General features: G+C 50.8%; 1 protein-coding gene across 2 annotated transcripts; it reads left to right on the forward strand.

Moving 5' to 3' along the window:
* Positions 1-1,372: 1,372 nt before the first annotated feature.
* STRIP1 (striatin interacting protein 1) lies at positions 1,373-24,085 on the forward strand. 2 transcript variants are annotated; one of them, XM_058660020.1, is made up of 21 exons: positions 1,373-1,669; positions 3,961-4,033; positions 5,077-5,151; positions 5,556-5,690; positions 5,791-5,911; positions 6,942-7,010; positions 13,626-13,732; positions 13,848-13,975; positions 15,617-15,799; positions 16,274-16,491; positions 16,794-16,859; positions 16,956-17,019; positions 17,950-18,021; positions 18,467-18,541; positions 18,680-18,777; positions 19,798-19,924; positions 20,115-20,215; positions 20,832-20,898; positions 21,319-21,423; positions 21,981-22,185; positions 23,143-24,085. In XM_058660020.1, the coding sequence occupies exons 1-21, from the start codon at positions 1,490-1,492 to the stop codon at positions 23,388-23,390; spliced, it is 2,517 nt and encodes an 838-aa protein (XP_058516003.1). In that variant the 5' UTR covers positions 1,373-1,489; the 3' UTR covers positions 23,391-24,085. The 2 variants fall into 2 exon arrangements, with proteins under 2 accessions (XP_058516003.1, XP_004582008.1); XM_004581951.3 differs by having other exon boundaries at positions 1,375-1,669; positions 3,964-4,033.
* The last annotated feature ends 573 nt before the right edge of the window (positions 24,086-24,658 follow it).

Raw genomic sequence — 24,658 nt, forward strand, 5'->3', positions numbered from 1 at the left:
AAGGAGAGAAAGATTCATCCACTGGTTCACTCCCCAAACGGCCACAATGGCCAGAGCTGAGCCAATCAGAAACCAGGAACCAGGAGTCTCCTCCAGGTCTCTTACATGGGTACAGGGGCTTGAGCCATCCTCTGCTGCTTTCCAGGCCAGGAGTAAGGAGCTGGAAGTGGAGTAGCTGGGACTAGAATCAGTGCCCATATGTGATGCTGGTGCAGCAAGGCAGAGGATTAGCCTATTTCAGCCAATGTGATGCCCCCTCTGGCCCTTTTCACCTTTTTTTTTTTTTAAGATTTATTTATTTTTATTGGAAAAGCAGATATATAGAGACAAGGAAATACAAAGATTTTCCGTTTGTGGCTCACTCCCCAAGTGGCTACAGTGGCCGAAGCTGAGCCGATCCAAAGCCAGGAGCTTCTTCTGGGTCTTCCACGCAAGTTCACGGTCCCAAGGCTTCAGGCTATTCTCTACTGTTTTCCTGGGCCATAAGCAGGGAGCTGGATGGGAAGTGGAGCAGCCAGGACACAAACCAGCACGTGCAAGGTAAGGACTTTAGCTACTAGGCTAACGTGCTGGGGCCCCTTTTCACCTTCTAATCCCTTGCAATTACTCTAGTTTTCTTCTCTTTGATCAATCTTTGTTCAAGATTCTGAGTCCTTTGTCTGGCAAGGCCCGAACTTGGGCTCTGCTCCCTGTCCTTGTTGAATCTTGTTTGAGCAGAATCCTGCAAAACACTTGACCCTTGATGTCTGCCTACTCTCGATGTTTCAGGTCTCTTGCATGCTGCCAGCAGTCATCCACTGAGTCAGAAACCTTACCCTGGTGTTTCCTGTTAGCAATTTCCTGTGTGTGGTTCCCCACCCTACTCCTTGGCTGTGAATCTCCACTGCAAGACGGGGTTGCTGGTGGCCGCTCTACCTACCTGCTGCTGTGTGGGAAAAAAATAAATAAATAAAGTCCGCCCTGGTATGTTTAAATGCTATGAATACCGTTTTCTCTAACGTTTCTCCACCTTATTTCTCTAATATCGCCTTTGTTTACTGTTTGGGAGTGCAGAAATTCTAGTTGTCCTCGTTTCTAATCCACTGCTTAACCACCTGTCCTGCTGTGCTTGACTTAATTTTGTTATTCATTGGTTTAGTACGTTTACCCACACTGAGTGCAAAACTCCATGGAAAGGCTGTAATTCATCTTGTTCCTTACAATACTCCCTAAGCTTTGATCAGAGCTAGCCCAGTGACACGTGTAAAGTTATGCTAAAAGACGTTATGCTGGCTTCAGGAAACAAAGGAAACCTCAAAGAGAATGACAGCGAGGTAGACCTGGAAAGAGATTCGGCCGGAAGAAATCTCGCGAGGTGTCGGACAGACAAGATGGCGTCTCACACTTGCCGCCACACTCAATATGGCCAACAGAAAGTTCCCAGAGGAAGTCACGCGAGATTTGCATCCCGGGTGTTCGTGAATTGAGACGGGGGTGTGGAGCAGCCAAGATGGAGCCGGCAGCCGGTGCCCCGGGCCCGCTGATTGTGAACAACAAGCAGCCGCAGCCACCGCCACCTCCTCCGCCGGCAGCTGCGCAGCCTACCGCCGGGGCACCGCGGACGGGCGGAGGCCTCCTGCCCGGAGGCAAGGCCCGCGAGTTCAACCGCAACCAGCGTAAAGACTCGGAGGTCAGGAGCTGGAGGGGGCGAGGCTCGGACCCGGCGGGCGGCGGCTGGGGGCCCCGGCCGCTGTTGGGGCTGAGCCGGGCTGCCCGGAGGGCCCGGCCGGGTGGAACCGGGGAGCTGTCACTCTACAGCCGGAGGGGTGGGAAGCGAGGTGTGAAGAGGCTCCGGTGGCCGGTGCCCGCTCCGCGGGGAAGAACCAGTGGCCTCGGGTCCTGGGCCGGAGGACGGCGGTCGTGGGCTCCGCGGAGCGCGGCTTCCAGCGGGAGGGCGCTTGGAAAGCGAACGGAGCTAGTGACCATCCAGCGCCGCCCAGGCTAGGGGATCCCACCGGCTTGCCTTGGACCTTAGGCGGTGCGGGGTCAAGCGGTGGGCTGTCATTGCTCCGTGTGCCCGGCGTGCCCGGTGCTGTGGAAGATCAGAGATGACCGGTCTCATACGAGCTGGTGTTGGTGTTGGTGTGCGTGTGTGCAGGGTGTCTCAGCCTTCCCTCCCGCGGAGCAGCTGACTCTGCCCCTCACCCCACATAAAGGCATTCCTCCCACCACTGCTTCCCTTGGCAGAATTCATGAATGAAGACACCTGTGGCAGCGTTGTAGGGCTTCTTCAGCGCGTGCAGAGCACTCACTCAGCGCGCTCCCTCACCTGAGGCAACCCGGAGCTACGCAGCCGGTGGTGACTCCGGTGCCCAAGCACAGCGTCCCAGCGGTTCCATACCACCCCTCCTGGACGCTGTCTTTTAGGCGGACGGAGTCAGCTCCTCTCCATCTTCATGTCTGAACTGTTTGGAAAAGCCCAGGGCACCGCTGTTGCGTGGCTTAGAGTTGGAACGTCACTGAGGACGGCTCAGTGATTTTTCTGGTGTGGGGAGGACTGTGAGAGAGTGGTGGGAGTGAACCCATCAGCCAGGATTAGTTGAATAAATAGCCTTGAATGCACTTTAATTTATCTTACTAGCCTTTAATTTCCTGGTAGACTGAACACACAGGAGGCTGGTGGGATGACTGCATCAGGTGGGAGGCTGTCTACAGCTAAGTGTACCTTAAGGTACACTTGCAGTCTTCCTCCCCGAGTGAAGGCAATTGGGGGCTGGATCAATGCCGGAAGGATGAGTACCCTGATCTCTGCCAGGAGCCCCTACTGTATGCTACCTAATTTTGATCTCTTTTTAAAAACCTTCAAGGTGACCTTGTGTCATCCTCATTCTAGAAATGAAGAGACTGGAACTAGCCTTGTGGCATAGCAGATAACACTGCTGATCCCTGTCGCAGTGGCTCCAGTACTGATCCATTTCCCTGCTACTGTGCCTGAGAACGCAGCGGAGGATGGCCCAAATGCCTGGGTTCCTGCTAGCCATGTGGGAGACCTGGAGGAAGCTCCTGGCTTCAGCCTGCCCAGCTCTGGCTCTTGCTGCTGTTTGGGGAGTGATGGATGGCACATGAATGACCTCTTTCTCGCTGTGTCCTTCCTTCTCTGTAACTCTTGACTTTCAAATGAAGAAGTAAATCTTAAAAAAAATTGATGCTTAGTAACTTGTAAAAGTGTACATTGTGTTGTCTCAGAAGGAAACCTCTTTTTCTTGGTTGTGTTTTTTACTTTCCCTTCCCAAGTAGATTTACTGAAGCTTTAGGACTCTTAACCATCGGGTTCTTCATCACCTCTCTCCTAGTGTGAGGCCTCCAGGATGGGGTGTGATACATGGTCACCTGTTTCCAACAGGGAGAAAATTTTCTTTGTCACATTCTCTTGTGTGGGAGGTGAGCCCATCTGTGTGGCCACTGCCTTCTCTCTCAGCTCTCAAGGAAATTTGAGACATGGACAGACGATTGGTAGTTTCAATGCTCAAATTCTCCCAAGCTGTTGGGAGCCCACTGACTCTCTGGGTTCTGGAATCGTAGCACTCTGTGGAACAGTGTCTCCCTGCCCTACATGCTTGGAGGCTTTGCATTCATTCATTCAGTGAGGACTTGAATATAAACCATTGATCCATTTACTTGCTCTTGTCAGGAGTGCCCTGAGAGTCATTTTGAAATCATTGCCGGGCAAGGTGCACAGACTTCAGGCTTCCAAGGGACTTGCCATCTCAAGAAAAGGTAGAAACTGAACAACATGGTGGTGTAATTACAAGTTCCAGGCGCTCCAGGAGGAGAGCGGAGCTAGCCTAGGAGGCGAAGTGTGGCAATGAAACATCAAGCAAGTGGAGGCGGTGGTTGACTGACACACTGGGAGCGTTTCTGTTTCTTCCCTTGGAAAATATGCAGAATGACGGCCCCCATGACGCTGTCTCCTTTCGTCAGCAGGGCTATTCCGAGTCTCCAGACCTGGAGTTTGAGTATGCGGATACAGACAAATGGGCCGCAGAGCTCTCAGGTAAAGCACGGTCCCTTGTGGTAGTTGGGGGATGCTCTTCTCCCTGTTGGTCTTCAAGGACATTAAGAATGAGTATCATTTCTGAATTCATGTTTTACTTTAGTCCTATCAATGGTACACACCATACATATGTGTGAACAGCATTTTAGTTCAAGCCTTATGTACTTTAAAGCTAGGTTGTTTTCTTTCTCTTCTCTCTCTTAAGATTTATTTCTTTCCTTTTCCTTCTTGGTTTTTTTTTTTGTTTTTTTTTTTTTTTTTTTTTTTTTTGAAAGAATTCCATAGAGAAAGAGAAAGCAGAAGAGATCTTTTGTCTACTATTCACTTTCCAAATGACCACGTTGGCTAGGGTTAGGCCAGGTCAAAGCCAGCACTCCATCTGGGTCTGCCACATGGGTACCTGGAGCCCAAGCACTTGGGCCATCTTTCTCTACTTTCCAGGCACATTAGCAGGAAGCTGGATTGAAAGAAGAGTAACCAAGACATGGACCATCTTTGCTGGCAGTGGCTTGACTCACTAGGTTGCAATGTCAACCCCTGTTCTTTACTTTTCTGAAACATTTCTGTGTGGTTAGCTCAGTTAGCTAGGACCCAGTTCCAAAGTGGACATAGTGATGTTCCTTAGCCATATACTGTTCCCAACAGTGGCCCAACAGGTAGCAGTGTGTTGTGGGGGATGATAACAGCCATGCCTGCATATCTGCCTTTGCCACAACCACTCCTGTGTGGCATGAATTCAGTGTGAGCTGCTCCTGTGGCCTCCATAAGCTCGGGTCTGTTGGGGAGCTAGCTCGTGGAAGAGAGTTTGAACATGAGGGTCACTCCTGGCATGGCGTGCTAGAAGGATGCTCATCTAATGCAAATGCCTGCCCTGATGCTTCATTGGCATTCTGAGTATCAACCGTAAGATGAATTAGAGCACCAGAATCCTTTGAGTGATTAGCACCAGCTGAGAGCCACCAGATGCAGGGACTGGAGTGGTCCTGGGTGCCCCTGTGGAAGTCGATGAGGCCCTGCTGCTAATAAAACTTTGTTCTTGCCAGAGCTTTACAGCTACACGGAAGGACCAGAATTCCTGATGAATCGAAAATGCTTTGAGGAAGACTTTAGGATACATGGTGAGATGATTTCCTGGTGCTGTCATGTGCATCCAAGAGCTACGGGGTTCCTCTGAGTCATTTGGGTGACCTCAGTCATCCTGGAATGCCCAGAGAAACCTGTTGGACCATGTTGTCCAAGTCCAGGTGCAGCATTTAGAGGAGGCTTTGGGATGTTTGGTGATAGGCTTTCAGAATGTGAACACTGGGGGGAAAGTGTTGTGATGGGAATTGCACCAAAAATACTAGTGATTAGGTCAGGAAGATCAAATTCATACAACAGCAGTATGCACCTGCTGCGCCCAAAGAGGCACGCATCCTTCTGCTTCTCTGGCACTCCTGGATGCAGTGGATTAATACTAGGGGGGCTCTTCCATTGTGAGCATTCTTCCAAGCTCAGATGTAACTGTTGTCTTGCCCTGAAGTGACAGACAAGAAGTGGACTGAGCTGGACACCAACCAGCACCGTACCCATGCCATGAGGCTCCTGGATGGCTTGGAAGTCACTGCCAGGGAGAAGAGACTCAAGGTGGCTCGAGCCATTCTCTATGTTGCCCAAGGTAAAGAGCGGGCTTCCCCACCGCCAGCGTTTCTGCCTGTGGCATCTCCTGTCAGATATGGGGAAGGGCTCAGTGAGCTCTGACTACCCTGTGCTTGCAGGCACCTTTGGTGAGTGCAGCTCGGAGGCAGAGGTGCAGTTCTGGATGCGCTACAACATCTTTTTGCTCCTGGAGGTGGGCACGTTCAATGCTTTGGTGGAGCTTCTGAACATGGAAATAGAGTGAGCACTTCCGAGGGGCTCGAGTAGGGAGGGGAGGGCAGGGGGCTAAGGGTCTCAAGTCAGGCTCTGTTCTGGCCACCTGGGGAAGAGCAACAGGAGGTTGCTGCCTACATCTTCAGGACCATGGCTGGGTGACTGCACCTGCCTTGTGCTAGAGCTTTTAAATCAGGTAGTATCTGAGCTTCCTAGGTCTAAGCTACCTCTCTGAGGAAGCCTTGCATTTGAACTCTGCTTCTGCTGATTCTGTTTGGTTTGGCCTGCAGTTTTGCCTTCAGCAGGAGGCCAGACACAAATGTAACACATGGGCTCAACTTCAGCCTTCTCTAGCACGTGTTACTTGCTTGGTAGGAGGGCCAGCTGTGCTTGTCCGAGGAAAGCATCAGTGATAAAAGCTGAGAACACTCATTGAGTGCCTTGTGAATGACACAGTTCCCAATTTAGAGGAGGAAATGGAGGCACAGAGAAGTTAAGCACTTTACCCAGGGGCACACAGTAAGTATTAGAGCCAGGAATCAAACCATTGCAATCTGGTACAGGGCCTAAGGTTTTTAAATTTTTGTTTTTTATTTATGTATTTATCTGAAATGCAAGCTACGGAGAGAGAGAGAGAGAGATAAACAATTTATCCACTGGTTCGCTCCCCAAATGGCTGCAATGGCTTGAACTGCGCTAGTTCAAAGACAGGAGCCGGGAGTTTCCTTTAGGTCTGCCATGTGAGTTCAGGGGCCTAAGCACTTGGGCCATCTTCCATTGCTTCCCCAGGTACATTAAGTAGGGAGCTGGATCTGAAGTGGAATAGTCAGGACTTGAACCAGCACCCATGTAGGATGCCAGCATCTGAGGCAGCGGGTTGTATCCACTGTACCACATTACTGGACCCAAGCCTGACTTTTTCCCCACTGTGCCCCATGGCCTCTTGTGCAGTCTAAGCACATGTCACAGCCCTTTGTTCCCCTGCTGGGTGGGACTTGCTGAGGGCATTACTGGACCTCTCCAGGCAAAGATGCTGACTCTCGAGTCTCTCCTGCAGCAACAGTGCCGCATGCAGCAGTGCAGTGAGGAAGCCCGCCATCTCCCTGGCTGACAGCACAGATCTGAGGTAAGCAGGCATCAGGCTTGGGCTCTTGGAGCTGCAGCTTGTGTGTGTGTGTGCCTTCTGCACACTCAGACCTGCTGGTGTGATTGGCTCAGTGTGAGTTGTCGCTGTCCCGCAGCGATGGACTTGGTGCACGGAGCCGATAATAACACGCGTGGACCCCTGACTGATGGTCAAAAGCCGAGGTTTATTAGTAGCATCAGACTTTATACTCTGAGGGTCATATAGGATAAGGGAGGAAGTGCTGAGCTTATCAACAAAACCATTAATGCTTGTTTGGAACTCCTTTTGTCTTGTATATTCCACCAGGTGTTCTCATATACATATGCAGATGATATCCAATAAGGTATACAAAAGGTAGCCATTTGGTTATTCTCCTCCAAATATTATCCAACCAACTGTAGTCCTGTGCTCACTGACCTTTTCGGGTCACAATGTCCTCCTACAAATCCCCCTTCTGTGTTTTGTAAAATTAGGCCTGAATGATGTATGTAGGGGAAACATGCTCTTGGGAGAGCAGAAAAATCGGGAGAAACAATATTATTTAACCAAAAGCAGAGTGGCACAGGAACAGTGTAAAGACCAACATTGACATACATAGCAGCTGAGTTCAAGCATAACATCAAAGTTCTTTACAGTTACATCTTGTTTAGCATTAACAGTTTTAAATTAATAAAAGCTTTTCAGGGAGATTCTTAACCCAATTTAAATTTTGCAGTTTATAGAGGTTAAGCACAGTTTTGCATTTAACAATTGAAGAATAGAAAAGTTTTAGGTAGGTGAGCAGGGAAATCCCCAACAACTTAGTGAGTGAGGAAGAATTTAACTCTACATGGGACTCACAAGCAACCCTGATGGTTGGTGTAAGAGAGGGCTGGGAGCCAAGGCTGGAACTAGTTAAGAACTAGAGGAAGCTCCTCCTACAATCCTTTTCTCTCTGAGTGCCTCCCGGGGCTCCTGGCTTAAGTTCCCAGGTCACCAGACCCTATGAGCAGGGTACTGGGCTGCTTCAATCCCTTGTGAGAAATCCAATAGGAAAGGACTGACCTCAGAGTTCTCGGCCTCCAAGGGCACTCATCTTCCTTGTGATCTCCTTGGCAGTCGGGATACGGTTCTCGATGTCCTTGATGAGGCAGATATCCACTGCTTCTGCAGCGAAAGCACATGGGAGGCCTCCGGGGGTCTCCGGGACTAGGATAGAGGGCTCCTCTTATCCTCCTGCTCCACCCTGAGATCCCCCTTGCTCTATACACACAACCTCCTTTAAGAGGGTGTCAGAGTCGTCCTTGGATGCCACCACAAATTTCTATGGCTTTTCTAATGTCTAAGGTCATTAAAATCTATAAATAACAAGTTACACTTAAAGTCTTCCTCAAACATTCTAAGAAGGTGGAGAATTTCTCTGCACTCCTGACCTGTAGTAGAACCAGAGGAATATTAAACAAATTTAGCTTTTCAGTTCTTAGAGGCAGCTCCACTGGGGGTCCCATCTTCTCCAGGGGCAGCGTTGAGTTCAAGGGAATTGCAGCACTTTCGAGGTCAGATGAGCCAGTTTTGAGGATCCATCAGGAAATTCTAGGGACAAGAGCATAACCTTTCCCACGGATTATTAGTGTTTATCAAATGCATCATAATGTCAAGGACAGTTGCGCTTGATGCACCAATCTCTTAGGATCCCTCACGTCACCCGGTGTTGGAAGGGTTCTGGCCTCCTCCTCCTCCTCCAATGTCTCCTTGATGGAGATGGATCTTTCAGAATGAAGTCGCGAATTTGTCTTACTGCAGGCGCTTCCTCCGCTGAATGGAGTCCAGGGCTTTACATTACCAGCTGGCACCCACACAGGCTGCAGCTCAGTTTCTGGAAAAACACAAACAAACCCTCTTCCCACAGTTAGCAAGGGATCAGGATCTCTCCACTTGTGAGTGGCTGGGTCCCTCCATCAAACCAAAGGCATTTGTGTTGGGCCTGCAAGCAGCCTCTAGTGACGCAGAGCTGGTGCTCACCAGGAGACAAAATCTGAACAAAATTTAAGGTGAGTAAGACCAAATTAATGCATTTACAGGGGTAGCATATTCCCCCCTCTGCTTTTAAAGCATAACTTTAACATCTTTGTGATTTTACAATCCTATCAGAAAGCTCTGGGCATGGCTGCAGGTTGCCACAGCCCCAAGGCAACCTGCTCTTGATAAACAAACAGCAACACATGATAACAATTTGAAACAACTTTTTACAAAGGACAAAATGTTAAGACACACATGTATGCGCGCACACACACAGACACACACACACACTTTTGGAGACTTGAAAATATTATTCTCAACCAAGCTTAGTAGTAGTGTTCACCAAAAACCAGTAAGTGAAACCATTAAGTCAATAGTTTTGAACTGAGAAACTCAGACAAAAACATTGATCATGCTATGAAATCCCTCCATCAATCTAAAATTGCAAATTTCAGTCTTCCCAGCAATACAGCCATGCTAAGAATACATAATTAGCAACACAAACTAAAATTAAACCTTCACAACTCCATGGATGTATATAACGTTTTGACACAATAAAATTTTACTCCATTTGTTATTTGGCAATAATCTTAGTATAATCCAATAGCCTGGTCAACTGTCTCCACAAAACGGGAGATAGATCCGTTGGCATTCTTGAGGCCTCGTAAGAATACCAAGGGAATCCCTAGGATTTGAAACCTTTGAATTCTTAAATGCTTTTTTAAGGATAGCTAAAAATATCTGAAACAAGATTTGTTGTTGACATTAGCATAACACATGATAGATTACAATTGGTTATTGATGCGAGATCATCACTCAAATATCTTTAAAACAAATACAAAACCTTGACACATTAAAGGCAGTGAGAGATTTGATAACCAGCCAAAAACACAAGAATTACATTAATACATGCAATTAATACATGCAAACACTTTGTAGACAATGAATATCACATTAACTTATACCTTGAAATAATCAAATAGTGTTCGAGTTCAATTTTATACCAAATTATTTATGATAAAATTTCACATTTTTATTAAATGTCCCCCCAAAAAACCCTCAGGATTTACAAAAGCCTAGTATCTTCTTTGAATTCCAAGCTCCCAAAAGTTGCAATGGATATACAGATGAAGTCAGTTTGCTAAACATCTACCACAACAAAAGACCTTGAAATTGGTGATTATTGTGAAAGCTAGCCATCAAACTGAAGGCCAGCTTCCTCAGCATTATAAGATATTCCAAAAGACATGCGGTTACAACTTGGGTACATTAACAAACAAAACAGCAAACATTCACTTTATAATGATATAATGACATCACCCAAACACTCCTTAAAGCAAGAACATCGCTTTTGTTAATTTTAAACAATGAGAACGCAATGAGGCAGTGAACATAAAAATTAACTTAATATAAAGACTTGTACTTAAAAATTAGTATACATGATTAAGCAATGCTGTATAGGAAAAAGCACTATATGAATAACATGCATACACCACAACTGATTGGAATTTCAGCCTCCAGGATTTATACTTGCAGGGTGAGGAGCACAGGTGGGGCAATGAGACAGTGGCAGTTTTAAGTTTGTAGCTTCTCTGCAGATTCCCATTTTGTAAACCTGTGAATGTTTGGGACCTGGGGCTGGCCCCTCCCAGAGTCTTCTGGCCACAGGCATCTGCCATCACGGTCAAATTTGGATTTACATTCTTTTTTCCAGTGTTGGCACTTAGGACATATTCCAGGGGAGTGACTGTTAAAAGTATCCGCAGGGTATTTTTGAGTTGAAGGAAGCATTCGGCAATCTTTTCTAAGGTGTCCTGGCTTGCCACAATTAAAACATTTAGCCTTCATTTGTTTTTGAATAGCAAAAGTTTCAAGTGCTGCTAGGCGGGCACGGTGCTTAAATGTCCCTATGTTGCGACAGGCTTTCAAGTAACCCAGAAGATCCTCTCTTTCTTTTATAGGACGAATAACAGCCTGGCAGTCCTCATTCGCATTATCAAAGGCCAGTTGCTTTAACAACAATTTCCTAGTGCCTTCTCCCTTAACTTGTTTTTCTATAGAGTCTGTCAAACGTCTTACAAAATCAGCATAAGATTCTCTGGCTCCTTGAATGACTTTTGTATAACTGCCTGCAAATTCAGACCCAGTCTCAATTTTCTCCCATGCCCACAATGCTACGTCTCGTATATGCATGAGCGCAGCTTGAGGTAGCTGTATCTGTTGCTCTGTAGTAACCCACTGTCCATCTCCAACCAACATATCATAAGTCAGTTGTCCTCCACCAGGGAGTTGCCGACCTGATGCTCCTAAGGTTCGCAGTTTTTCCTTAGCCATATCGCTTCTCCACATTTTCCATTGTAAATATTGAGAAGGAGAAAACCCTATTTTTGCTATTACTTCAAAATCATAAGGAATCCAGTTTGCTCCCTGGCTCCAGCCATTTAAATATTCCCACACATAAGAAGAAGTAGGTCCGTAGGACACGCAAGCCTTTTTAAAAGCTATGATGGCATTAACATCTAGGCTTTCATAGGTAGGTTGGTTATTTTCTTGACTAAGTATGATTGGAAAAAGCAATCGGAATTCATGAGGTCTCCGGGGAACATCAGTCATTTGGAAACATTTTTGATCAGATTTAAGAGCAAGACGGCATGGGCTGATATTTAACTGTTGCTTTATCCCAGCCTCATTTACCTCACTAGAGAAATCCTGTGGTTTAACACTGAAAATTTTCTTTTTCTTAGTTCTGATTTCATCTTCAGTCACATTGTGGTAACATCTTCCAAGCTTTCTTTTCCTAATTTCCACATCTGTAGTATAAGGCCTTTCTCTTTTAGCTGCATTACAGTGGCATCTCCTCGTGGGAGGGTCTCTCACACATTCTTTCTCATCTTCATCTGTAGTAGAAGCCATTTCTTTCCTAGCCACATTACGGTGGCGTCTCCCGTTAGGGAAATCTCTCACGGGCTCCTCTTTGCTGTCCTCCTCATCTGTACTATGAGGCGTTTCTTTTTTAGCCATATTACAGCGTCCTTTCCTGTTAGGTGGGCCTCTTAAGGATTCCCTTTCTCTTTCTTCCTTGTTCGTACTATGAAACACTTCTTTTTTAGCTACATTCTGGGGGTGTCTCCCCTTAGAGGAATTTCTTGCAGATTCCCCTTCTAAAATTATAATAATAGCTCTAATTAAAGCCGATATAATCCAAAAACTAACTTGAATATCTTCTATCCTTCCGACCTTTTCACCATTTTTCTGAGTAAAATTCTTAAGTCCAGTTTCTAGTGTCCATTCATCTGGAGACCAAGGATTATATTCACTAACAAGCTCTAAATAAGAATGCAATTGCTGCCTAGTTATCTTCGTTCCACTTTTCACTAAAAAATTCTGCATAAGAGAGATAAAAGACTGTGCCCTACACTGGTTCTGGCCCATTGTCCCACTCACCACTTTCTGTGGGGGTCTCCGCTGCACTTTCTCTTCTTCTTTCAAGTCCCCGTTCAGGCGCCAGTTGTCGCTGTCCCGCAGCGATGGACTTGGTGCACGGAGCCGATAATAACACGCGTGGACCCCTGACTGATGGTCAAAAGCCGAGGTTTATTAGTAGCATCAGACTTTATACTCTGAGGGTCATATAGGATAAGGGAGGAAGTGCTGAGCTTATCAACAAAACCATTAATGCTTGTTTGGAACTCCTTTTGTCTTGTATATTCCACCAGGTGTTCTCATATACATATGCAGATGATATCCAATAAGGTATACAAAAGGTAGCCATTTGGTTATTCTCCTCCAAATATTATCCAACCAACTGTAGTCCTGTGCTCACTGACCTTTTCGGGTCACAATGTCCTCCTACAGTGAGTGACTGACTAGGAGGCCCTGCCTGAGGACCCCGCCTCAGTGGGCTCTGGGTTGAGACTCCACAGGAAACCTAGGGTCCAGGCACTTTATGGAGCTGAAGTGAGGTGTGGGCCTGCTGCTGAGGAATTGTTCCGGGGGTGTTTGGTATTCTTGGGCTCCCCCTTTGCTGTTGGCCCAGCTTGAGCCCCATCTGTGTGGCTGAGCCTGGTGGCTTCATCATGTGTCATGGGTGCAGCTGCCCAACAGTAGGTCGCATTTCTATCTGTGGGGTTGGAGTATGTCTCTGTGAATCTAGAGAGTGTTCAGGCGGGGGGTTGTCGTGTTCCTGATGCAGTTAGAGTTCCTGAGTGTCTCCGGTGCTGGCCTGAACTCAGTCTTTGTCCTCACTGCGAGTGTCCTGTTTTGCCCTAGTGGCTCACTCCCGTTTCTAGGTTTTCTGTCTTGTCCGGAAGCCTGGGGCAGTCATGGCTTTTGGCCATTCCTGTTCATGGTCATTCATTGAATAAGCACCTGCTTTGAGTGAGCACTTTGTTAGCCACTGGAGATACAAAGCGGAGTAAGGTCTTGTCCCTGCCAGCAAGAAATGAAACACCGGCAGGGGAGAAAGAAGCACCACTGGGCTCCACGGACCTTTGGCTTCTCACCTTTCTGTTCTCAATTTCCCTGGAATCTGCTCCTGTGAGCTGGCATGTGAGGAAGCCAGGGCTGCTTCCTCGAGTGCCCATTCCTGCTCCTTTGTGAACTGGCTCTTGTCCTCAGGGTCCTGCTCAACATCATGTACCTGATTGTGGAGACCGTGCACCAGGAGTGTGAGGGTGACAAGGCAGAGTGGAGGACCATGCGGCAGACCTTCAGGGCAGAACTGGGTAGGACCTTGGGCTCCTTCTGGGAACTGAATCTGGGAGGCTTCCTGGGGGTCCTGGGTGCTGTGTATGTGCTGCCTGTGGTGCATCAGACTTCTTTGTGTCACCTCTGCCCCAGGCTCCCCGCTGTACAACAATGAGCCGTTTGCCATCATGCTGTTTGGGATGGTGACCAAATTTTGCAGTGGCCATGCCCCTCATTTCCCAATGAAGAAAGTTCTCCTGCTTCTGTGGAAGACAGTGTTGGTGAGCACCTGCTTGGAGGGGAACTTGGGCACTGGGAGGCAAGGCAGGAAGGTGCCTGACTTTGGAAGCTTGACTCATGTGAACCATGGCTAAAAAAGTATTGAAAAAGAGTCTAAAAGGAGATATCAGAACAATTGGTATCCCCAGGAGGACTTGACCTTTGCTTCAGACTGGATTGTTGGCTCCCTATTGTGGGCAGCTATTGTGTCAGTCACCTGGAGTTTGTAGGGTGATTTGAGTTAGAGCTGAGGTAATGGGGGACCCTTTGTCAGATCCACATGTAGGGGGCTGCCCTCCATTTCCCTCACAGTATGATATGACACCTGTCTCTAGCTTGAGGACCCGAGGTGAGCTTGCCAGAACCCTGCTTGGAGGGCCCTATTAGCCCCAGCAGACTCAGGCCAGGTCTCCAGGGGGAGCTAGCTTAGCTGAGGCTATTGCTGTCCCTAGAACTCCCCTGCCCTCCTTTGCAGTCGGCCAGTAGAGGCCAAGGTTCAATGAGATTGGGGCCTCCTTCATCATTCCCGCTTTTCTCTTGACCACCTGTCCTGTGGGGTTCTCTAGGCCTTACTGACGGCAGAGCAAAGCTGAGTCACTCAGGTGGAGGGATTTAGCTGCCAGCAACTGCCATGCATGGCCAAGATTTTGGCTTCCAGAGAGATGTTCAGAGAGAAAGCTGTTTGTTTGTTTGTTTTTTAATTTGCTTATTTATTTAAAAAGTAGATAAGGGGTTAGAGAAGTGGTGGATACAGAAGGAGATCTACTGCTGCTTCGCTTCCCCAAATAGCTACAACAACTGAGGTTGGGTCAGGTGGAAGCATCTGAGTCTCCCACCTGGGCACAGGAGCCCAGGCACATGGACCATCCTCCACTGCTTTCCCAGGTGCTTTATCAGGGAACTGAATTGCAAAGGAGCAGCTGGGACCCGAATCGGGGCCCATATGGGATGCAAGTACTATGGGCAGCAGCTTAACTGCATGCCCCAGCACTGGCCCCGTTGTGGTGGTTTTTAGCTTGAGTTGCCAGTCATGTGCTTCCTGTTGGCTCTGAAAGCCTGACATGCATGAGAACTGAAACACGAGCCTCACTGGCTGCTCTGGCAACTGGTTGGGGTGGGCTCTTCAGGCTGCCTTTTTTATGTGGGCAGAGTATATTGTGTGCCCGCATTTTACTCTTTCCTCTCTCCTCCACACCCACACCCTCCACTGGTGTCACTAAATTCCTCGGAGTTGACACTAGTTCCTTGTGTAGAGGTTGTGTGAGTCATGATGGCCCTTGTTTATTGAGTGGCAGGCAAGGAGCTGCCATTGGTTTTTCCCTCCCTGTATGCCTGTGACAGTGTAGTAGAGCCAGGCTCAAACTGGGAACCAGGAACTCTAATCTGGGTCTCCCGCAGAGGTGGCTGGGACCCAAGAACTAGAGTCAGTCCTGCTGCCTCCCAGGGTGTGCACTAGCAGGGACCTAGAGTTGGGGCAGAGCTGGGACTCAGACCCAGGCATTGCCGTGTGGGATGTGGGTGTCTCAGGCAGCATCCTAAGCACTAGGCCAGACGCTGAAAGCCTGGTGCTTTTGAGTCTGCCACAGTGCCTGGGCACCTGTGAACACACTGATACCCAGCTCCGGGCCCTGTCTGCGATGCAGTGCACACTGGGTGGCTTTGAAGAGCTACAGAGCATGAAGGCTGAGAAGCGCGCGCTCCTGGGCCTGCCCCCGCTGCCGGAAGACAGCATCAAGGTGATCCGCAACATGAGGGCTGCCTCTCCGCCAGCATCCGCCTCTGATCTGATTGAGCAGCAGCAGAAGAGGGGCCGCCGTGAGCACAAGGTGAGGGTGACCGAGGGCCCCAGGACTCCCAAGGGGTCTCAGGTGCACACACGGATACAGCAGGTGCTATACACACTCACACACATGGATACAGCAAGGCTGCACACACAGACACAGTAGGCCTTATACACACTCATACACACAGATACAACAGACCTACACACACACATGCTGGCATGCAGACACAGCAGGCTCTAGGGCAGCAGGGCTGCTGAGGTCTTGGATGAACAAGTGGAAGGAATGGCTGCTCAGAGGGCCGCTCTGAGTGCAGCCCCAGGCCATGCCCAGAGAGCACCCAGCTGTGGCACTGTTCAGGGATCGGAACAGGAGGGCTTCTGTCATTTGGTGCCACCTCAACTCTGGCTTTCCACCGTTCTTGCCCTGTACCCAAACACCTGTCAGTATTCTGCCCACTCAGGCCACATTCCTGGTCTCTGTCTCAGCCTGACGCTCATCATCTCCTCCTGTTTGTAGGCCCTGATAAAGCAGGACAACTTAGATGCCTTCAATGAACGGGACCCCTACAAGGCCGATGACTCCCGAGAAGAGGAGGAGGAGAATGACGATGACAACAGTCTGGAGGGAGAGACCTTTCCCTTGGAGCGGGATGAGGTGATGCCTCCCCCACTGCAGCACCCCCAGACTGACAGGCTCACCTGCCCCAAGGGGCTCCCCTGGGCCCCCAAGGTCAGGTGAGTTCAGACCTCTGTCACACTTTGTCTGAAAGCCAGATCCCATTCCCTCTTCTCCCCCTCTACCACACACACACACACACAACTCCTTGAGGGATTCACTGTGACCTGGGCAGGGTTGGGGACAAATTTGTTATTCCTGGCACAGAAAATCAGGCCACTGATCCAAATAAATTATAGAAAACATGAAATTAAAATTTTTCCTCTTTTATGCAGAACCGTTGTGGGAGGTATATGCAGAGTTGCTATGTGTCCTATGTTTTCTTAACTGTGATACTAAAATCTTCACCTTGCTTTGGCAGAGAGAAGGACATTGAGATGTTCCTCGAGTCTAGCCGCAGCAAATTCATAGGTTACACTCTAGGCAGGTGAGTGGGACTGCAGTTCTTGAGAAGGTCACGGTCTTTCTGTGCACTGTTGGTGTTGGGGACCCTAGCGAACACAGAGCCTTCTTTCTTCTCTAGTGACACGAGCACCATAGTAGGGCTGCCCAGGCCAATCCACGAAAGCATCAAGACTCTGAAACAGGTAAGCGGCTTTGGGTGAGCTCTTGGCCTGGCTTGGTACCAGGTAAGTAAAGTGACACCGACCTGCAGGCAGTAGCCTTCTGGAGTCTGCTACCTACCTGAGAACCTGGGCTGTAGACAGGGGTGTGTTGCAGAATACCTCAGAAAGCACTTTTCAATTCATAGTTGAGCTTTTGTTGGGGAACCTAGGTATGTGGGGAAGGGGGTTTATTAAAGATCAGGCCAACAGAGGGCAGGTGGAGTTCTTTGTGAAGAGCCCGGCATGCAGCCCTGCTCTTTACTTGCCCAGGGTCTCGGGCACTGGAGATAGAGGAGGAACTGGGGGGAACTGCAGTGCCCTCTTCACCGCTGAGAGAGCAATTGGGGAACGAGGCTGAGGCGGGAACCAGAGAACACAGGTGGTGAGCAGGCGGATTCTGAAAAGGGTGATGGGCTAAGGCAGTCCTGTTCCTCCACCCCTGCTCTCCAGTCCAGGTAGGGCCCAGGAGTGGTCTGCAGGTGACCACCTGCCATGCGGGATGGGCTCCCAAGGCAGGGCGTGGCATGGAGGAGGCCCTACTGATGTATTTTCAAGATATAGTTTTACAGGCTGTTGTACTAGCTGGGCCCTGGGCAGCTAAACATTTTGAGATCTTAGGCTTGCTTCTAATAGCTCTTGTCATGCCACTAAAGTTGTGGGGTAAGCCCCATGCCCTCTTTGAGTCTGCTTTTTGCTCATCATCTTCAGGCTTCTCATCATGGCTGGCAAAATAGATTAGTGTCTACTTAGAAGGCTATTTTGATTAAGGTTCAAATTAGAGCTCTTTAGGGTGACTGAGCCCCCCTCTCTGGAGGAGTGTGTTTGAAGGAACAATGTGGGAGTCTTTGCCAGGATGTGGGGCGTTCGGCCGGAGAACGGGGGCTATCTTCCCTGCTTCTCGTCTCTCTCCAGCACAAGTACACATCCATTGCTGAGGTCCAGGCGCAGATGGAAGAGGAGTACCTCCGTTCGCCTCTCTCAGGGGTGAGTGGGATGCCTTTGACAGCCCCCAGCTGTCCCAGACACTCTAAGGGGCCTCCACCTCAGAGCTGCCCCAAGGTGGCACGTCCAGCTGGCTGCGTGAGCTGTGCAGGGGTTAAGAGCACAGACCCAGTCCCAGCCCCGCTACTTATTAACGGGTGGTGACCTGCTAATAATTACTTACTGACTCCTGGTCGAATCTCTGTGTCTTGATTTCTCGCTTATGAGATTCACAGCAGTAACATGGTACCTCCAAAGACTTGTAATAAGAATCAAGTGAGTTCCTGCAAGCAGTGGCCCTGGCACATTCCAAGTGTGGAGGGTTTGCTGTGGCTATCGTGAGTTCTTCCACATTGATGCTTGCAGATTCTTCTTTAGCCAACAAGAAGCTGGCCCAGGGGAATGCAGTGTAGACTGGGGCTTTGACTTTGTACCCACTGTGTTTAAGGGAGAAGAGGAGGTTGAACAGGTCCCTGCAGAAACTCTCTACCAAGGCCTGCTCCCCAGCCTGCCTCAGTACATGGTGAGTGCCGGGGCTGAGACCCATCTTGGTGGCCTCATGGGTGCCTGCAGTGGGAGCTGTCGCTAGACTTCCCCTGAGTGCTGCGGCTCCCGGCTCGGGGCTCTCTTGGAAGTGTGGCTGAGTTGTCTGTGCTTCCAGATCGCCCTTCTGAAGATCCTGCTGGCTGCAGCCCCCACCTCGAAAGCCAAAACCGACTCAATCAACATCCTCGCCGATGTCCTTCCTGAAGAGATGCCGTTAGTGTCGCACCAGTGGTGTAGGGTTGGTGGGCAGAGTGCCAGGGGTCTCCATCGGTTAGGGAGCCTGACTCAAGAGGAAACATGCTGGCTGGTGAGGTTGCTTGGTGCACTGGGCCTGGATTCTAGTGTACACTTTGCCCCGGGTGACCTCTTGAGACAAAGGGGAAAACAGGTTCCTCCTCTGAAAAATGAGCGGCGCTTTCAGACATGCGCCACGGCTGCACCCCTAAAGCTGTGTGTGGGGTCAGCCTCTGGACTGTTTGCCTGCAGCAGCTGAGCTGGACTTTCCAGAAGGGCACTGGCAGGTGTCTCAGGGTGACAGAGAAATGCTTAGAAATTCTTCCTCCCTAGGCCTTGTCTGTGTCTGTGCCAGGACAAATTGAGATTGTGTTCTCCTTTGAGAAGGACAGGCCTTGCCCTCGTCTCCTGCCAGCAGCACCTGGCCTTGAGCCCAGCACCTGGCTGGCCGAGGCCATGGAGTGTGGTAGTGGTAGCCAGGGGAGGGCAGAGCCAGGCATTGACTGACACACTAAGACGAGGGTCATGGAATGTCAAGCAAGCATCATGGTCCTTGGAAAACCTGGAGTCAAATACTGTATTTCTTCTTAGAAAAACTTCTAGTGCGAAGTCGTAAAAGACTATGTAATTTGGTGCTAGCTAAATTAATCTGACTTCAAGATCTTTTTTTCCCATGACATGAAATCTCTCAATGTACTGGTATTCCACAGAGCATGCTTTGGGGGACACAAGTTAGTGGCAGAGCTTAGGAGAAATCTTGGAAAGTTGAAGGTCATTTTGGAGGAGAAGCAGAGAAACAGGCTAGGCTGTATTTGGGAGCTTCATGGGGAAGAAGTAAGTTGTGTTGAGGTAGGTAGTACGGGAGGAGCTTGGGCTTGACCTTGCTGCCTGTGGGCAAGGTGGTACAGTGAAGCCTTTGCCCAGAGAGGCTCTGCTGGGGGTACATGGAAAGAAGGCGCTGCCCATGCTGGCGGCTCATCTGGGCAATTGTGTTTCCAGCACCACAGTGTTGCAGAGCATGAAGCTGGGGGTGGACGTGAACCGCCACAAAGAGGTTATTGTGAAGGCCATTTCTGCTGTGTTACTGCTGCTGCTCAAGCACTTTAAGCTGAACCATGTCTACCAGGTACCTGCAGGACCTTTCTTCCTGTTCCCTGGGCTGAGACCTCAGGCAGCCTTGGAAGCAAAGCCCTTGCCTTGGAAACTGCATGACTGGGCAGGAGGATTTTAACACCTGGTCTTCCAGCCACAGCCCTTCATCCTCACAGGAAAGAGGATGTGGTCTCAAGGACCGCACCTTTTTCTCTTGGTTGTAGTTTGAATACATGGCCCAGCACCTGGTGTTTGCCAACTGCATCCCTTTGATCCTGAAGTTCTTCAATCAAAACATCATGTCCTACATCACTGCCAAAAATAGGTGATGAGGACAGGGGTACGGGGTTGGGGTCGGGAGGCCAGACAGCAGGGCTCCCAGCTGCATTCTCCTATTGTGTCCACTCTGCAGCACCTGTGAGCCAGCATGCTGCTAGGCATTGGGTCAGAGAGATGGAGGCTTACCTGGTCCTGCCTGTGGAGAGCTCATATCTGACAGGTGACTCAGTCTGTGTCCAGGCAGCAGCTGCCTCAGGACTGCACATGCACTGTGGGGCTCTGCATGCAGACTCCTGCCCCTCCACTCCAAGCCAGCTGTCTGTGAGCTCGACTACCTGTCAGCGTGAGAGCCCACAGGCTAAGCAGCCAAGCAGGACTGGGCATAAGTCAGTACCAGCCCCAAATTTATTGTCATGGGGAAACTACAGGAGGATTTGTACCCCTAGCTTGGTTATTGCAGGCGCGTCTCTGACCGCAGGGGGTTTTCTTGGAGTAGATACTTCCTCACCTTGCAGCTGGAAGGATTGGGGCCAAACAGACAGGGAGCTGCCTGCTTCCGCTCTCAAGGCAAGGAAGGAAACCAGAAGCCAGCTCAGTCTGAGCTGCCCACAGACCCCATCCTCTGCTAATGGCAGGCTCTTGGCTTCTCTCTCCCTCTGCAGCATTTCGGTCCTGGACTACCCTCACTGTGTGGTGCACGAGCTACCAGAGCTGACGGCGGAGAGTCTGGTAAGTGGCTAGCCTCTCCCTCTCCCTGGGGCATGAGGGGCATGAGGCACGAGGAAAGCCTGCCTCGCTCCGCCCAGGGCTAGTGGTATCTTCACAGAGGGCTCACATTTGCACAGCTGGCTTCATAGGCTTTGTGAGGGCATAGAAGGGGAGCTGGAGGTTGGGGTGGGGGGAAGAGTTTGTAGGAATTAGGGAGTGTGGTACCCAGAGCTATGCTAGTGGAGTTGCCTCCCTCACCCCACACTGGCCTTCCTGGCACCTTAGCATGTTTCCTGCAGGAAGTCCTTTTGAACTGGCATGCCCTTGGGCTGCCCCAAGAGGATGGTTCCCACTAGAGCTGTGGTGTGTGCCAGGGCCTTTGGGAAACTGGGGCACCCTACAGCCGGGAAGGTTGTGATGGTTGCTGGGTCTGCCCTGCAGGAAGCAGGTGACAACAACCAGTTTTGCTGGAGGAACCTCTTTTCTTGTATCAATCTGCTTCGCATCTTGAACAAGCTGACTAAATGGAAGCACTCAAGGACAATGGTGAGTCATGTTCACACAGCAGGCCTGGAACTCTGAGAAAGGAGAGGGCTGTGCCTCACACCTCCCATTTGCCCTGGGAGCAGGGAGTCCCTGAGGGGACTTGCTGCTGTCTTTCCCTCTTGACTGGGGAGCTGCTTCTGGTTCATGGCCAGGTTAGACTGGCAGCTGAAGAGGCTCCATCCTGTAGTGGAGCGATGTGTGCTCCCAGAGGCCTTTGCGTCTGTCTTTGTGTTGACTGGTAACATGGGCAGGGCTCTGGGTGTCCTTGACCCTGGGTCCATGGATGCCTTTGGAATGGATTGGTCCTGCGTGTGTGCAGCGTAGCGTGGCTGGCATAGAAATTCATAGCTTGCTTCAGACTCCAAAGTGACCATGATTAGGGTATGCCACCATGTGGTTGGCCTGGAACTCTAGGTTTCAGACTTTAGGTTGCACATGTCAGGAGTTCCCTGGGGTGCATGTGGCCCCATGTGTAGCTGTGCGGGGTTGAACAGCTGTGGCTGGTGGCGCACCCAGCACCGTCCTCAGTGGTGTTCCTCACCCATGCGCCTTTGCAGATGCTGGTGGTGTTCAAGTCGGCGCCCATCCTGAAGCGGGCCCTGAAGGTGAAGCAGGCCATGATGCAGCTGTACGTGCTGAAGCTGCTCAAGGTGCAGACCAAGTACCTGGGGCGGCAGTGGCGCAAAAGCAACATGAAGACCATGTCGGCCATCTACCAGAAGGTGCGCCACCGGCTCAACGACGACTGGGCGTACGGCAACGGTGAGGCTGCACATGAAGCAGGGTGCGGGTGAGGCGCGTGCGGAGAGGTGGCATCTTTCGCTCCCGGCCTGTGGTGCCCAGGGCCTGTCTGCCATCAGCTTCCTGAGGCCTCTCCACCAGGTCACTGCTTTTCTAGAAATTGTCATCGCATTCCAGCCCCCTACATCCATCTTAATTCTAGCCACAAGACTTACAGCTTGTGCTTCCCTCTGGGCCTCTGACTAGGCCCTGGTGGTCTTTCCAGCAAGCTGACCCTGTGTGCCGGCTCCCAGAGGAAAATCCTGCTTGCTTCCTGTTTCCATGAGAACCAGGGTCAGACCCTAAGCAAGGAGTCACTGCCTTCACTCTCCCTGTCTGTACCTAACCCAGCTTCCCGTTTGGCCTCATTACCTGCCACAGGCAGCCCAGCCGCCCTCCCAGTCAGGGCTCCAGACACAGGCCACACACCCGGTGGATGAGAGATAACTCACAGTAAACTGACAAGACTAGCAAGCCTTAGTGTGTCAGCAGCCACTTCTGGCTTCTGCATATCCTGTTCCACCCCCGCTGCGTTCCTGCCCACCCCGGCTGCCCCGTGTCTGCACGTTACTGTACTGTGCCAGTTGCTGCAGTGGCACCATGGCTGCTTGACTGTGGCTGCACACCTAGTGCCTGGGATTTTGTGTGCGCCCACGGTGGCACAGAGTACTAGTCAGGGAGTGGAAAGAGAAGGAGTACATATGGGGCTCTCCGGCTTCTGCCTGTGACCCCCGAGTGTCGGCGGAGCTCCCCTCAGGGCAGTGCCCTGGGTGCTGGCACTGCCTCTCGTATGCAAGGCTCTTGCCTGCAGGAGGACTCCCTTTCACTCTGGCTGAGGCCAGCTTGCTGGTGCCCTGCTCGTGCTGACATCTCACCCAGGCCCAGCCTGAGGTTGCAGAGAGCCGACTTGGCTCCTAACCGTGCCTCCTGCTCTTGCAGATCTCGATGCGCGGCCCTGGGACTTCCAGGCAGAGGAGTGTGCCCTCCGGGCCAACATTGAACGGTTCAACGCCCGGCGCTACGACCGTGCCCACAGCAACCCTGACTTCCTGCCAGTGGACAACTGCCTGCAGAGTGTCCTGGGCCAGCGGGTGGACCTCCCTGAGGACTTCCAGATGAACTACGACCTCTGGTTAGAAAGAGAGGTCTTCTCCAAGCCCATATCCTGGGAGGAGCTGCTGCAGTGAGGCTGCTGGGCAGGAGACTGAGAGGGACACATCAGTAATTGCCAGTTACCCAGGGACTGGGTCACTTATGGCTGCAATGCTCCTGTACTCCTCCAGGTGGCAGCACAGCTCCACTGACTCCACAGCTGGCCCTGGGCTTGTAGGCCACCAGGCAGTGGTCTCTCTCCGGGACTGCCAGTGTCCTGGCCAGGAGCAGTCCTCTCCCCATGTGGAATCCACCCTTCCCCAATCCTCTTTTGAAACTGATTGGTTGCAGCTGATTTCCCAGCTGGCCCAAGGTTGGGAAAAGCTTGGGGTCCAGGAACTCTTTCCCACCGCATCTGGATTTCAAGGGCTGATTCCTTCCGAGACAGCACCTGCATGGCACATCAGCTCGCCAAGCGGGTGGAGGGCTTGGGATTCCAGCAAGAACCAGAGCCAGGAAATCGGGATCCTGTTTGTGCTGGGGGTGGGGGTTCTGACATCATTCCGGAGTCCTGTGTGCCTCATCCGGAAGCGGTTGCAAAGCAGTTGGAATGGTCGCTGCGGCTGCCTCGGGGCTTCTGGGGAGGGTTGAGGGAGGAGGAAGGCGTGTGTCTTTTCTCTGCTTCACTAGGGCCTGTAGATATCTATGTATAAATGTATGTGTTGTCCCCTGTGATGTGTCGGGGTTTCTAATGTGTTTCTGTACTCTTTACATTAAAAAAGTAAAAGCAGTCCCCATTGCTGTGTCTGGAGGAAGTGTGGCCTCTCCCCACGGCACCGAGGGGTCACCTGGCAGACTGCCAGCCCCTCCCATCTGGATTTAGGGTGGGGTTAGTGTCAATCATTGGTCGGGATTGCCTCAGTATGAGAGAGTTGGGGTTCAGGCTGTCGCAGGGGCAGGGGCCCAGTGGGGAGGCAGCTTGACAAAGAGGAGGCCTGCAGCACCCACCCCATGGCCTGGGGGGAGGTGTCTGGTGGAGGTCTGCAGTCCACACAAGCTCTCAGGTCCCTGGTGCGTCTGCCTGCCCAGGTGTTACCTGAGCTCCCTTCTCAGAACTCTGGAGGGCCTTGAATCTGCATGCAAAGGCCACCGTCTCCAGACCTTCTTCGTGCTTACAAATGCCCTGTAAGTCGGTCCTTCCATTTGCACAGGCCTGGCACCTGTTGAGCCTTGGGGAGGGCACTGGTAGGCAAGGAAGGGTGGAACTGCAGGGGTGGCCAGGGTGTGCCTGTGTTGGGGTGGGAGGAGGCCTATGACTCCCCAGCCTCCACCCCCCAGTAACTTGCACAGGACAGGGTTGTCA

The sequence above is a fragment of the Ochotona princeps genome, chromosome 2 (assembly GCF_030435755.1).
Source record: "Ochotona princeps isolate mOchPri1 chromosome 2, mOchPri1.hap1, whole genome shotgun sequence".
In the NCBI taxonomy this organism is placed as follows: Eukaryota; Metazoa; Chordata; class Mammalia; order Lagomorpha; family Ochotonidae; genus Ochotona; species Ochotona princeps.